This window comes from Macrobrachium rosenbergii, chromosome 43 (genome assembly GCF_040412425.1).
Source record: "Macrobrachium rosenbergii isolate ZJJX-2024 chromosome 43, ASM4041242v1, whole genome shotgun sequence".
Taxonomy (NCBI): Eukaryota; Metazoa; Arthropoda; class Malacostraca; order Decapoda; family Palaemonidae; genus Macrobrachium; species Macrobrachium rosenbergii.
Window position 1 is genome coordinate 32,140,275 of NC_089783.1, and position 12,815 is coordinate 32,153,089.

Genomic DNA, 12,815 nt, shown 5'->3' on the forward strand with positions numbered 1-12,815 from the left:
GAGAGTAGGAGAAAATCTTATGCTTCCTCCTACCATACCATGCCAGTCACTATCCTGTGGTACTGCAGAATTTACACGCTACTTAGCTGGCACTAGTCTGGAGTTGGCACCAGGCGAGCTGTGGAAGCTCGCAGATTGATATAAATATCACTGGTGCCAGACTGTAGCTGGCACCAAGCGAGGTGGGCGCCAGCCGAGCTGCTAGGAGATCACGAAAGCCTTAAGCTCTAAAGATGGCTCCAGAATGTAGCTGTTGCCTGGCAAGCTGAGCACCAGGGGAGCCCGAAGTTCTGGGTGCTGGGGGTTCTATAGCTGGGGCCAGACCTGTAGCTGGCGCCAGGCAAGCTAGCAGCTTGAGGCTCTGGAAGCTCTAAAGCTGGCGACAGACTGTAGCTGATGCCCAAAGACCTGGGTGCCAGCAGAGCTAGAAGTTCAGGTTTCACTTCTTAAGACAGTGAGATGTGAAGGACTATTATACTTCCAGTAGGTCGATGCAGAATGGAAGTAGTGGCCATGTGTGCCTGTGAGATGTGAAGGATGATACGCTTCCCGTAGGCTGGTGGCAAATGAAAGTAAGGGACATATGTGCCTGAAAGCTGAAAGCTAAAGACGTAGAGGCTGCTCAGATAATCTTAGCTTTCACCAAAAGAAGGCAAGGTTGTTCTGAATCTGAGTGTTTCAGAAATTCTCTTAAGGATGAAGGACAAGAAAGCCCTCTATATTATCAAGTCCTGTTCAGGTGAATACCTAAAAAAAAAAACTCCAATTGGACAGAGTTCACTCTTTCCCTCAGGGTTGGTGAGTGCTCCTGGGTGCTTGGAGCATGTCTTGGCACCTGGTTGTAGCTGGTGTCAGGTGAGCTGGACACCAGGTGAGTTAGGAATTCAGGAGCTGGCCGGAGCTCCTGGAAGCCAAGGATGTCTGTTAAGCTCTAAGGGAGAAAGAACGGAGCCAGGTCTTGGATGGATCCTTGTTTTTGGCTAAAATCAAAGGAAAAAATAGGGATAACACATCTCTTGCTTCCTAGCTGGGTGTGAAAAGGCTTGTGAGGTGTTTGAGAAGAAGATGAAAGACCCAGGTCTCTGTGCTTAACCAGAGATAAGCATAGATCGGTACCTATTCAAGGAAAGCAAGAGAACCTAGATCTTCTCAGAAACAAAGAGGTAATCTGCAGCAGGGTCAGAGGTGTCTAAAAAGAAGAGACGAAGAGTCTGCGACACCAGCTTTGGAAGATGACCACTAAGTCTGGGAGAAGGAGGAAGAGGGTGACTTCTGAATCTTGTAATAGCCTCTGCAACATATCTTGAATACTCTTCAAAAGACAATCCTATGGACTGTCCGGCGTCTGTCTGGGCAAGAGCGAACCCCTGTGGTAGTATCTGAAGCTAGGTTGTTTGAGACGACACAGTTTGGGGAAAGATCTTGAAGAGCCTACGAGTAACTGAAAAACTAAGCCCGAGGCTGTTCAGGGCTTTCTCGACCAAGTAGAAGGTTCCTTGATGAGGCAAACAGGTCTAAGGTTGGCTTGCTTCATACAATAAAGAGATTCTGACAACTCAGGGGATCGAAAGGCCATGATGGGAAGGACAAGCTTCTGACGGCCTAGTATGTCTTTCGACACTTAGTCCCTGAATAAATCAAATGACTAGAAGATTTGATTGATCTGTCAACAGAGAAAGAACTCTGCTGATTGGTCGAGAGGAAACGCCGGATCCAGCTTTCCTGCTTAAGTAGATGTGTTAGTACTGAGGTCTAATCCAAATACACTACCATACAGCTAAGGTCGAGCAGTACTAGGGCCACAAGGGAAACACTTTAGCTCTCCAAAGTATAAGTGAGGTTCCATTCTTTTTGGGGACCAAGCCCTTGCCATCTTCCTAGTTCTTCAAATGGGCTCCTTTGACCTAGATCTGAGGTGCTGAGAAGAAGACCAGAACCAAGCTCAGCAGAAGAGGGAATTCCCTTGCACAAGTCATGTTCAGACAGCCACCACTAGAAATCTGACTAAAGAAACCTGGGATAAGAAACAACACGGAGGTGTCTGACTGCGTTTCCCTGTGCCGGTGAAGGTTACTGTCAAGAGCCTCCAAGCCCCTTTTCTTAGAAGATAATGAAGTCATTCAACATGTAAAGACTGAAGTAATGCCCAGACAAAAGGGGTAGTCAAATGCAGGAAGAGCTAGTAATCAGGAGGTCGAAGCAAAGACTCCCGATTGGGAAGCCCTGTCCCGAAAGACAGAACTAAACTACTCTCTGGGGTTTGGACAGGGATCTGGAAGTGCTCCCTGCATATCCAAGCTCCTATCCAATCACCCTGGAGAATGGGTGAAAGAATTATCTGGATCGTCTCCCTCTTGACCTTCATCTACTGTCTAAGAGAGAGAAATGAAGAACTGTGGTCAGGCAGCCCAGCGTCAGGAGCAGAGTTCAAGAAAAAATGTCGAGCGCTCCGAAACTAGTGTTGTAACATCGTCGTTTGGGAGCGACAACTCATTGCAACTGTGTGAATCTCACAGTAGAAGAGAGCACCAGAGATTTCCTTCTAGAGAATACAAAACAAGAATGGAAAAAACTCTTCCATGCCATACATGACAGGGCACAGAAACAATCCAAGGCGCTGGGTGCTTTGACACTGGACACTGGACTTTTAGTGGATGGTGTAACAGGCCCAACAAATTACTAAGTTGGTGCTGAATGGTCTCCAACAAAGCAAAGGAGTGGACGAAACCGACGTAGAAAAGTGAAGAGGTAGCGTCCGTAGTCCCAAATGTGGCATAAGATAACGGACGTGAGGATGAGTGGACATAGGACATAGGTGGCCACGCAAACATGAGCTCAGACACTGGGCACTAGGACACATATGGATGCTCGGAACTGGGCTCTCAGAAGTTGGGAGCTTGGAACTCGGATGCTCAGAACCTGGGAGCTCGGAAGTTTGGAACTCAGAACGCGGAATGTGGGCGCTCAGAAGTTGGGAGCTTGGAATTTGGGCACTCAGAAGTTGGGAGCTCGGAAGATGGAAGCTCGGAACTTGGGCACTTGGAACTCAGGAGCTCTCCGCGCCCTGAAGTCAGGAGCTCAGAATCTGGGTGCTCTGAAGTCAGGAGCTCGGAACTTGGGCGCTCTCTGACTCTGTCCAGATTCAGAAAGCAATGACGACAACCACTGACGCAATAAAACTTGGAAATATATCTTTACAATGGCTGAGATAAATCGGAAAAAACACCATTGGCGTCACTAGTCTACACTTTGATCCATAACTAACCACGATGGGATCCCAAAAGTGTCAATGGAGCCTCTTGTCCACACTGGAATCCTAATCTAGTTCACACTGGGATCCGTAAACCGAAAAAACGTCATCGGCGCCACCACAGCCAAGGTAAGCACATCTTTATGGACGCCTCTACAATGGCTGTCCGTTGAGACTGCAGACAACAGGCTCGACTGAGGGGTAACTATACGGGGGCAAAACCCTTTCGGACTCACATAGACCGACAGTATGCCTCCTCCCAGGTTTGCAGGGGAGTCTGACAGGGACTGGGTTTATGAAATCCGATAAGGCCGGATAGTTACCTCCTCCACTACACGTCCAGCAAGAAGCCTTTCCACTGGCTGTCTGCCAATACCTGGGACTGCAACAGGCTCGACTGAGGGGGCAACAACCAGTGTGAAACCCCCCGACCTCCCTTGGACTTCCAGTTTGCCTCCTCCCAGGTTTGCAAGGGGAGTTTGACAGGGACCTTCGGTCTAGGAGCATCGGGGGACGAGTAGTCACCTCCTCCGCTGCACTACACTTCACTATAACAAGGTTAGCATCTGTTAACCAAGACACAAGACTGGCAAAGGTATGGAAAGGGAAGCAAGGGAGCCAGGTGTGGGAGCATGTGGTAAGATGGCTAGTAGTAGAGAATTGGCGCTAGGGCGCTACCGCTGGAGCCGAGTACATGAGAGAGGGTGTTGGGGGCAAAGCTGGAGCCCGAGATCGGTGCCAGCAAGGTTCGTAGCTTGAGTTGGTTCTCAGCTGTCAAGAACGTCAACTCGTAGCTGCCAACAAAAACCCTCACTTCTCTCCTTACTACTTTCTGCCTGGCACTTTGAGTTCTGCAAAGGAAGGGGTGACGGTTATGTCAAAAATTTATTTACTGGAGGATTCCAGGAAGCATAAGTCCAGTAAATAATTCAAAACTGCTAAAGATACAGGCTTAATGAAATGGCAAAATACCAAAGAACTACTTTCAAGGCAATTATCAGTGGCTTGCACGAAGCATATGGCCGATAAACAAATCATAAATTGCCAAAATTATGGTCTAATGAAAGATAGTAATACAATGTTGTAACATCTGAAAATTACTTTAAAGCAAAAACATTATCGGCATCTTGCATGTACCCTATGGTTGGTAAACAGTTCATGAATTGGAAAAGCTAATGCCTAATGAAGAGGCATACGCCAATTACTTTATAATGGAATGCCGTAACATCTGTGAATTACTTTTAAGGCAAAACTATTATCTACAGCTCGCTAATATATTAAGGCTGTGAAAAAACTCATAATTTCAAAGGTTATGGCCTAATGAAAGGCCTAATACAGTCATACCTCGAAATTACACGAGGTTAGGTTCCGGAGCCCCTCGTGCAAGGTGAATTTTCATGTAAGTTTGGCATGGTCTTTAAAAATGCTAATAAATGTTTATTTCCAGAGTTTAAGTACTAAATATCACCCTAATCATGCTCCCAAAGTATTAAGCTAACTTTTAAATGAACTAAAGTTGGTGTAATTTTATTTAAAATTTAGCTTATTACCCTTAAAAAAGGAATACAGTAAATGGCTGACATAAAAATTGAGTACTGCACAGTTTCATAATAGCGCATTTACAGTAGGTGCGTACGTATACTAATGTTACCCCTAATTCATGGGATGCCGTTTTCTTTGTCACTTAGAGTAAAAGCCGTTTTCTTTGCGTCACTAGGCAAAACGTCATGTGTCAGTCAACAAAAGTACAATTCCATAAAATATCGAAAACATGTACATAATGTTCGTAGAAGGTAGTACAGTACAGGTAAAATTCAATCAATTTAAAATTATATACTGTACAGGTAATGACGTACAGAGAAATAATAAGTTGTAAAAGTATGTTTGAGCGCTAACTACGAGAGAGAGAGAGAGAGAGAGAGAGAGAGAGAGAGAGAGAGAGAGAGAGAGAGAGAGAGAGAGAGAGAGAGACTGTAATAAAGTAACTGTACTGCTTTTGTATCGTATTTATGCGCAAATATATAAATACAAATTTTCTATTCTGATTTTACACCTAAAAACACGAAAACTTAAAAACTAAACACACTTTCTACAGGGGTATCATCTTTGAAAAATGCAGTAACTAAGGGTATCACATCTTGTAAAAGTACACCAACTCAACGTGCTGTAATTACATGCACATACAGATTGCACCAGCACTTTTCTCCGAGGTGAACAGAGTAATTTTCAAAGAATGACACTTATACAACTCTTAGTTACATCTCTGATATTACATTAACGAATTCATTTTATCAAATGAGCGCGACTGAACAACCTCATCTCAAGGTAATGTAAAGACCTTGTGACAAAGACTTTGCAAATGGACATAATACTTGTATGATATTTATGTACAGAAATATAAATATAAGTTTTCCATATCGATTTTACAGTTAAAAGCATGTAAACTTATAAATGTACTTCAAACATTAAACAAACATTTTCTGCAGGGGTATCATCTTTGAAAAGTGCAGTAACTTTGCAAATGGGTATTACATGTTGTAAAAGTACAGTAACTGAATGTGCTGAAATTACCTTTGCATCATATTTATGCATGTACAAAAATAAAAATAATACATTTTCGATATAGATTTTACACATGAAAGCATGAAATGCATTTTTCATAGAGATTTTACACATGAAAGCATGAAATGTATTTTTTATAGAGATTTTGCACATTAAAACATGAAATGCATTTTTCATACAGATTTTACACATAAAAGCATGAAATGCATTTTTCATATAGATTTTACACATAAAAAAATGACATGCATTTTTCATACAGATTTTACACATAAAAGCATGAAAACTTGTAAATTACTTCAAAAATTAAACACCCACTTCTGCAGGGTTTCTCGAGAATTTCGTGTGTCTGTGAAAAAATCGCATTATGCCCATTAGTTAGGTTCCAGTGAAAAGTTCGTGTGTGTGTGAATTAGCGCCTCGAATCGTAAGATCAAGTATTACTGCATACACCAATTATTTTATAACAGAGTGTCTAGGCCAATTACTTTGTAATGGATGTCGTAACACTCGAGAATTACTTTAAAAACAAAACTATTATTGGCGGCTCACTAGTTGTTTATAGCCAGAAAACAATTCATAAATTGCCAAAGTTATGGCCAAATGAAATGCGTAGTATACAGTTTACTTTTATAATGGAATGTCATAACATCTGAGAATTACTTTTAAAGTAAGACAATTATCGGCGCCGCCAGAAGCCAAACTGGTAAACAAACCATCAATGCAAATGTTGTCGTTTACCAGCGGCTCGATGATGACTGAATCAATGTAAAACAAAATGAGAAAAAACTCATTCAGAAAGATTTCAGCTTGAAGGCTACAATATATGGGTTCAGATGGTTGATTTAAAGAACCCTCTATGGGAATCCAGTAAAATAACCAGAAAATAATGAAATTGCTACCGCCAGACCAAGGTTGCCACCACGGACAGCAGGAAACGAATGAGAATTGTTTGCCAGGTCGTTCCAATATTCCATTGGTGGGACGGGATGATCACCTACACAAACTATACTGAAGCGCTACCAGCAAAATTTTGAATCTAAGCTGCCGTTAAGTGGAAACTATAGCCATGTAATTACTTGGTAAGTTACTTATATAAAACTGTAAATACTTAAGAATGTAATGACATCAATGTTAATTACCAGCAGTGCCACCTGAATTTATATATCTAGAGGAAAACAAGCACTTTTAATGCAGTACCACAAGCCTGAACCACAAGCTTCAATGTCCTACAAGCTGACAAAGGTAATTCTGAAAACCTATAATAAGGTGACAGCTGGTAAAGCAGAACATATAAATATTAGTGTGAGTACTTAGAATATAATCTGGAATAATCTTATTCTAGAGGAAGAGCCTTCAAAATAATATTCTACATATAAGCTATGTTTCTCAAAAGAGGTTGAATTTGTATCTGTTGAGACTCTCTCTCATTCATAGTACTGCCAAAAGATATAGACTTCAGTGTTATTGGCTACTACAACTCATGTTCTCCTGCATTCAGGGACTAAATCATGTGGATTATTCTTCCAATACCCTTGAGTCAGCCTCATGCAACCTATTAGAAGACAGAATATTATTATTTTCAATAAGACTTCATTTTTGTAATGAAAAAACCACAATCCAACAATTGACTTTATGTCTTGTTACTGTCACATTCATAATTCCACAATGCCTGCCATTTACTAAATGTGACATGACAGTTAGTCTCAAAAATACTTCAGTAACTGTAACATGCTGCAGTTATTAGCTCACAACTCATTGTGAACTGCTGTTGCTCTAAGCCTTAATAGAGAAATGGAGCAGATTACTTATGAGGTATTGTCAGCGGGGTGTTAGACCATAGTTTAGCTATATCAAGATTTACTAATTTGGCAATCTTACATCAAACCAGTCCATGCTTCACTGAGTAAGGGCAATACTGTACTTTTTTAATACTAATTTACTTTAATGCTGCAAAAAATGCTCTGCATACCATGAAAAGATGGTCATAAAGCCACATGCTTCAGGTATCTAGAACCAAATTATTGAAAGTGGTGGCATCCTGTTTAACAATGGTTATTATGATTTAGACCATCAACTAAAGATATTCTTTGTGGTTAATTTCCATTATCTTTAAAGGGAACTTGAATTAACATCCTCAGTGGCTGTACCCCAAGAACTAATGAGGGTACTCTCTGCTAAGCATCAGCATCTACATCATGTTTGGGTGTCCTGTTATCTTACTGCCTAGTACCAAACGGTTCCCATTCCTTTAGCTCTAAAACAATACTCTGCAAACAGGGTCCTTAATAACGTGTCTGCACTTCAGTTAACATGAATCTTACGAAAATTGTATAGCCATTGTAAACCTATTCAAGTTCCATTAAATAAATTGAGAAAAAGAAGGTAACTTACTTTTAACAGTGTGATCATCTGAGCCCGATGCCAAGTACTTGCCAAGAGGATGGACAGCGATGGTTCTTATGATAGACTTATGACCAGTAAACACAATAGCTTCTTGAGTGGGGAATGGCCGAAGGTCCTGAGGCTTCGGTAATAATGGTATGAGATCCTGCAAAGGGATACATACGCCTGAAATACAGATTTCAGAAATTCTACATATATACCAATAAGTCATATGAGTTTTCTTCTAAACATTGTTCTCATTTACAATCTCCTTAATCATATATACATATGCCTAACATTTTGTGTTCTGAAATCCCAGGATCAACTGTACTGTTTCTGTTAGGCAGAAGGTAAAGTCTAATGCACTAGGCCCAGTCAAATCTACAAGTGAGATTGAAATCACAGGGGTAAATAATTAATGCAGGTACAGTAAACCCCCTGTATTCGCGGTCTCACGATTCACGGTCTCATGATTCGCGGACTCACCTGTTCGTGGATTTCTCTATGGAACATATACAGTATATGCATTATTCGCTGAAAATTCGCCCATTCACGGTATTTTTCACTGAGAAATATTCACTAATTACTGTATTTTCATCTCTTCTTCATGACTAAATGCACTTTTTGTGATAAAACTATTAAAATACTCAGGTAGTGTTCGAGTTACAAAAATTTGCCTTATGATAATTTGATTTTGCAATGGGGTAAGCAATTAATACTGATACAACAATATTTATAGAATATTTTCAAATTTCGTGCAGGTGCAGGCAGCAGCGTACAATCAGGCAGCGAGAGACCAAATTACAAGAGACCAACTTCTTTTCCTCCATCTCTTTATCCCATATTCTAGTTAAAAAAAAGTAATAGAGAATGATAAAAGTATTGTTAGTAACGTTATACTCTTCCGTAAATGCACACGACCATAAACAACCAAACGAGAAACTGTTGTTTTGCTTATCACCGAATTGGATAACAACAGCTGTTTTGCTTGTATTTCAACCACCTTACGGTAATAAACAATTACCATAGTTATAGTACAAATGACGTTATGTAGAATAGGGCTGATATATTTTTACATTATACCCTTATTCACTATGGATAAAAGATCAGCAAGGAAATATACTGCTAAATTTAAGCTGCAAGTTGCAGATGAAGCTGAGAAAACAATGTTCAAGCTACTAATGACTACAAATTATCATGCATCAGCAACATGGATAAAACTCGACCGTAATTAAAATTGGAGAGAAAGTATTTTAATCAAAACTACTGGGCATGAAAGAACACATTACTGCTATTTTTACGCCGATAAACGATAAATACATAAAGCTCGCATTATGGTGAAATCAAGTGAAAACAGCGAACGGAATCTTGATTTTTTTTTACACAAAAACGGCCAACGAAAAAAATAGCTAAATTAATTTCACAACGAGTCGTACTCAAGTTATATTTCGACTTAAAAACACTTCGTATAACAAAAAACAACCTCGCCCCATATAAATAAAGTATCTAGAGACTCATTTACACTAACTAGAAGCAAGAAAAGCGCTCTGAACTGAGTTAAATACGGCGAAATAAACTTACCGCATAATCGATTTCCAAACCAAAACATTGATCACAATTTATAATACAAAAGCAATATATGAATACTGAATGGATTCTAAAAGATCCATGGAAAAGAGGCATATTTGTTATGTTGATGTTTGTATAATGTGCTATTATGTGAATATAGAGTACAGTATAATGTAGGCTAGGCTACCCTATATGTATACAACATACTATAGTGTAGGCGAAGCTAATTCTTGTTTGTTATTAAAAATTTCTCTTTGTATTAAATTATCATATGTCACTCTGCATGAACCTCCAGAATTAGTTGATATTAATAATTACCATACCGTGCAGGCTAGGCCATATTCGAGATACATTTTTTCCAACAAATGATGGGTTTTTTTGGAACCTAGCCCCATCGAAAGTAGGATAATACCAGTATAAGCATTTTTAGTTTTTTTTTGTGTTTGAACTATCAAAATATGCAGTTCTAAATGTTTTTAGAAGGGTTCTAAGTATTCGCTGGTTTTAGCTATTCGCAGGGGGGTGTGGTACACATCCCCACGAATACGGGGGGGTTTACTGTATTTATAATGTATTTAACACTAGAACTTTTATCAAGACAGAGGACAGTGTTTGATGCCATCAACATACTGTCATTGCTGAATCTTGTTTACACCTCCTGTGAAGAAAACTCATATAACATTAGCCTGCTCAAACATCTACATCAACATGGAGTGCTAATCAGCAGTGTGTCTCCTTGAGCACATTGCACAACTGACTATCTTGAATGGAATCTCTTGCCTTATGGGTAATAAGAAACTTATGTTCTTTTAACTCTTCCACTCTATCTATCCTGCACATCTAAGGTCTTCCTCTCTTCCTTCCCCAAACACTTAAAATATAAAAATTCTTACACCACAATATTATGCAAGCAATTTATCTCATAAATCTAAACCTTTTCTGTCCTTGGAATTCAACAACAATTCACTCAACAAAAGCACTGCTCAACAATTCTTTCATGCTTTTCATCTCTGGCTTTTTTACACTCTACAGTTCTTTTTCAATTCTTCTCTACAAACTTAACTACTTTTCTGCAAAGATCAAAACAAAATGACACTTGGGATGAAGCCAAGGCTACTAACTCCATGGCTCCTGCTTTGATGGGCAGGTGGGAGATCTGATCTGCATAAAGCAATTCCAAGGGAAGGCTGTTCATAAAGGGACAAGTCTTGGTGTAATCTGGGGCATCATACATCAACTATGGAGTCAAAAGTGAAGGAAGCAGCTTAGCTAAGTAAAGGCAGTCCCCAGTTTACGATGGGGGTTCCGTTCTTACGCCGTGTCGTAAGCCGAAAATTGTCGTAAACCAAAAAATCGTTGAAAATCGTCAAAAATCCTAAGAAAACCTTATTTTTAATGCTCTGGGTGTATTGGAAATGATGTAAACTGCATTTTATTGAGTTTTTCATAAAAAAACTCAAATTTTTTATTATTCTGCTGTTTTGGAGCCATATTTCTTCCATTGGATCGGTGTACAATGCATCATAACCCTGGAACATGCGCCATAAACCGGGAAATAATTTCTGATGAATGTATGTGAAAAGCATCATAACCTCGGAACGTCGTAAGCCGGACCCATCGTGAGAGAGAGAGAGAGAGAGAGAGAGAGAGCACATTCACATATATTACTGTGCATACTACTTTCCTTATATTACATTACAGTACATTATTATTATAGTGTTACTAGTCCTCTCTGCTACATATTTTTGTTGATGTTTCATGGGTTTAATTTTCAGTCAGTGGTATCATAAAAACATACGCTGAAAATTTATGTATAAAGTTTGACATGACAGTTTCAAGAACACACAAAGGGCATGAATTCATTATCAAATAAAAAATATTGGTACTTACAGTAGAGCTAGCTTGAATTTTCATGGTTCTACGGCGAGGAGCTAAATAAAGATTAAGACATCTATCCCACTGTTCCTGTGAAATGGATAAAGCATTCAACACTCTTATTAGGAAGTCCATGTACCAATCATGAATTAAGAATTAACATTTATATTTGCAAAAGGCTGGTTATTCATTATTGGTTAAAAATAAATATTGTAATTCCATACAACAATGCAAAACAAAACTATTATTAACAGTGTGTCTTCAACGAAAACTACTTACTTGAATGTATCGTTTGTAAGCAGGAACATGACGAAGACATGAAAATGTTCTTTCCTTTAGCAGCTTTGGATGGGTTGGGAGGTATTCTGGAGGTGGGTGATAGGATTCACCATGGCCTGAAACACATCCACAGATAAAGTTTTAAAATATTACAGTACAACACACCAGTTCCCTAAAACCCAATTCAAATTCACCTTATATTCACTAGTTGGAAATTAAACACTTAAAAATAATTTCCACATTCAAACACGTCTTACTGAACCAGGCAGCAAGTATCATATTAGTCCTGATCCCAAAAAAAGCCCTTCACCTCCCAGAAAGACTGAATGTAATGTCACTGACAGGATTGGGTCAGTTCAGCGCCGCCATTTCAGAGCGGCCATTTCAATCACAAAGATTTCAACGATGGGTGTTTCAGCTCCGCCAACTGCTTCTTTACATATCATTCTTAAGTGTGATTACTGCATAAACAAGTGTTTAAGCTTACTAAGTTAATTGGTTTTTCATCGTTCTTAGGAATGTCTGTTTTGATTTTGGAGTTGTAGTTCCATACGAAAGTTCTATTTCCTTAAACCCATGGCTGAATCAGTATACAGTAAGTGAGGCAGAGAGAAGTTCTGTCAAGACAGTTATATTTATCATTTCAACAAATCAAGCAAAACACAAGTGAAAGTTAAGTTTTGGCAATGCCATGAAGATGGTAGGTGATCAAAAAGATCAACGAACACACTCATCCGCTATCAGCAGTTGCCATCGAAGTGGAAAAGGTCATAACTGATGCCAGAGACCAGGCTGAAAAGATGTGTGAGCCTCGAAGTACAATTATCAAAAGTGCATTGAAGAAATGTCCGTGACAGGTATGGCACATTTACCAAACAGGCAAGCAATGTGAAAAATT

At 39.5% G+C, this 12,815-nt stretch overlaps 1 protein-coding gene across 1 annotated transcript in view; it reads right to left on the minus strand.

Annotated features, from left to right (window-relative positions):
* Positions 1-12,815, minus strand: part of LOC136828753 (ribosome biogenesis protein bop1-A) — a 52,922-nt gene that overhangs the window by 21,591 nt on the left and 18,516 nt on the right. The window contains exons 3-5 of the mRNA XM_067086963.1: positions 11,918-12,033; positions 11,654-11,728; positions 8,204-8,360 (exon numbers count right to left, since the gene is read on the minus strand). Of these exons, the coding sequence (XP_066943064.1) occupies positions 8,204-8,360; positions 11,654-11,728; positions 11,918-12,033 (348 nt within the window). The remainder of the gene's footprint in view (positions 1-8,203; positions 8,361-11,653; positions 11,729-11,917; positions 12,034-12,815) is intronic.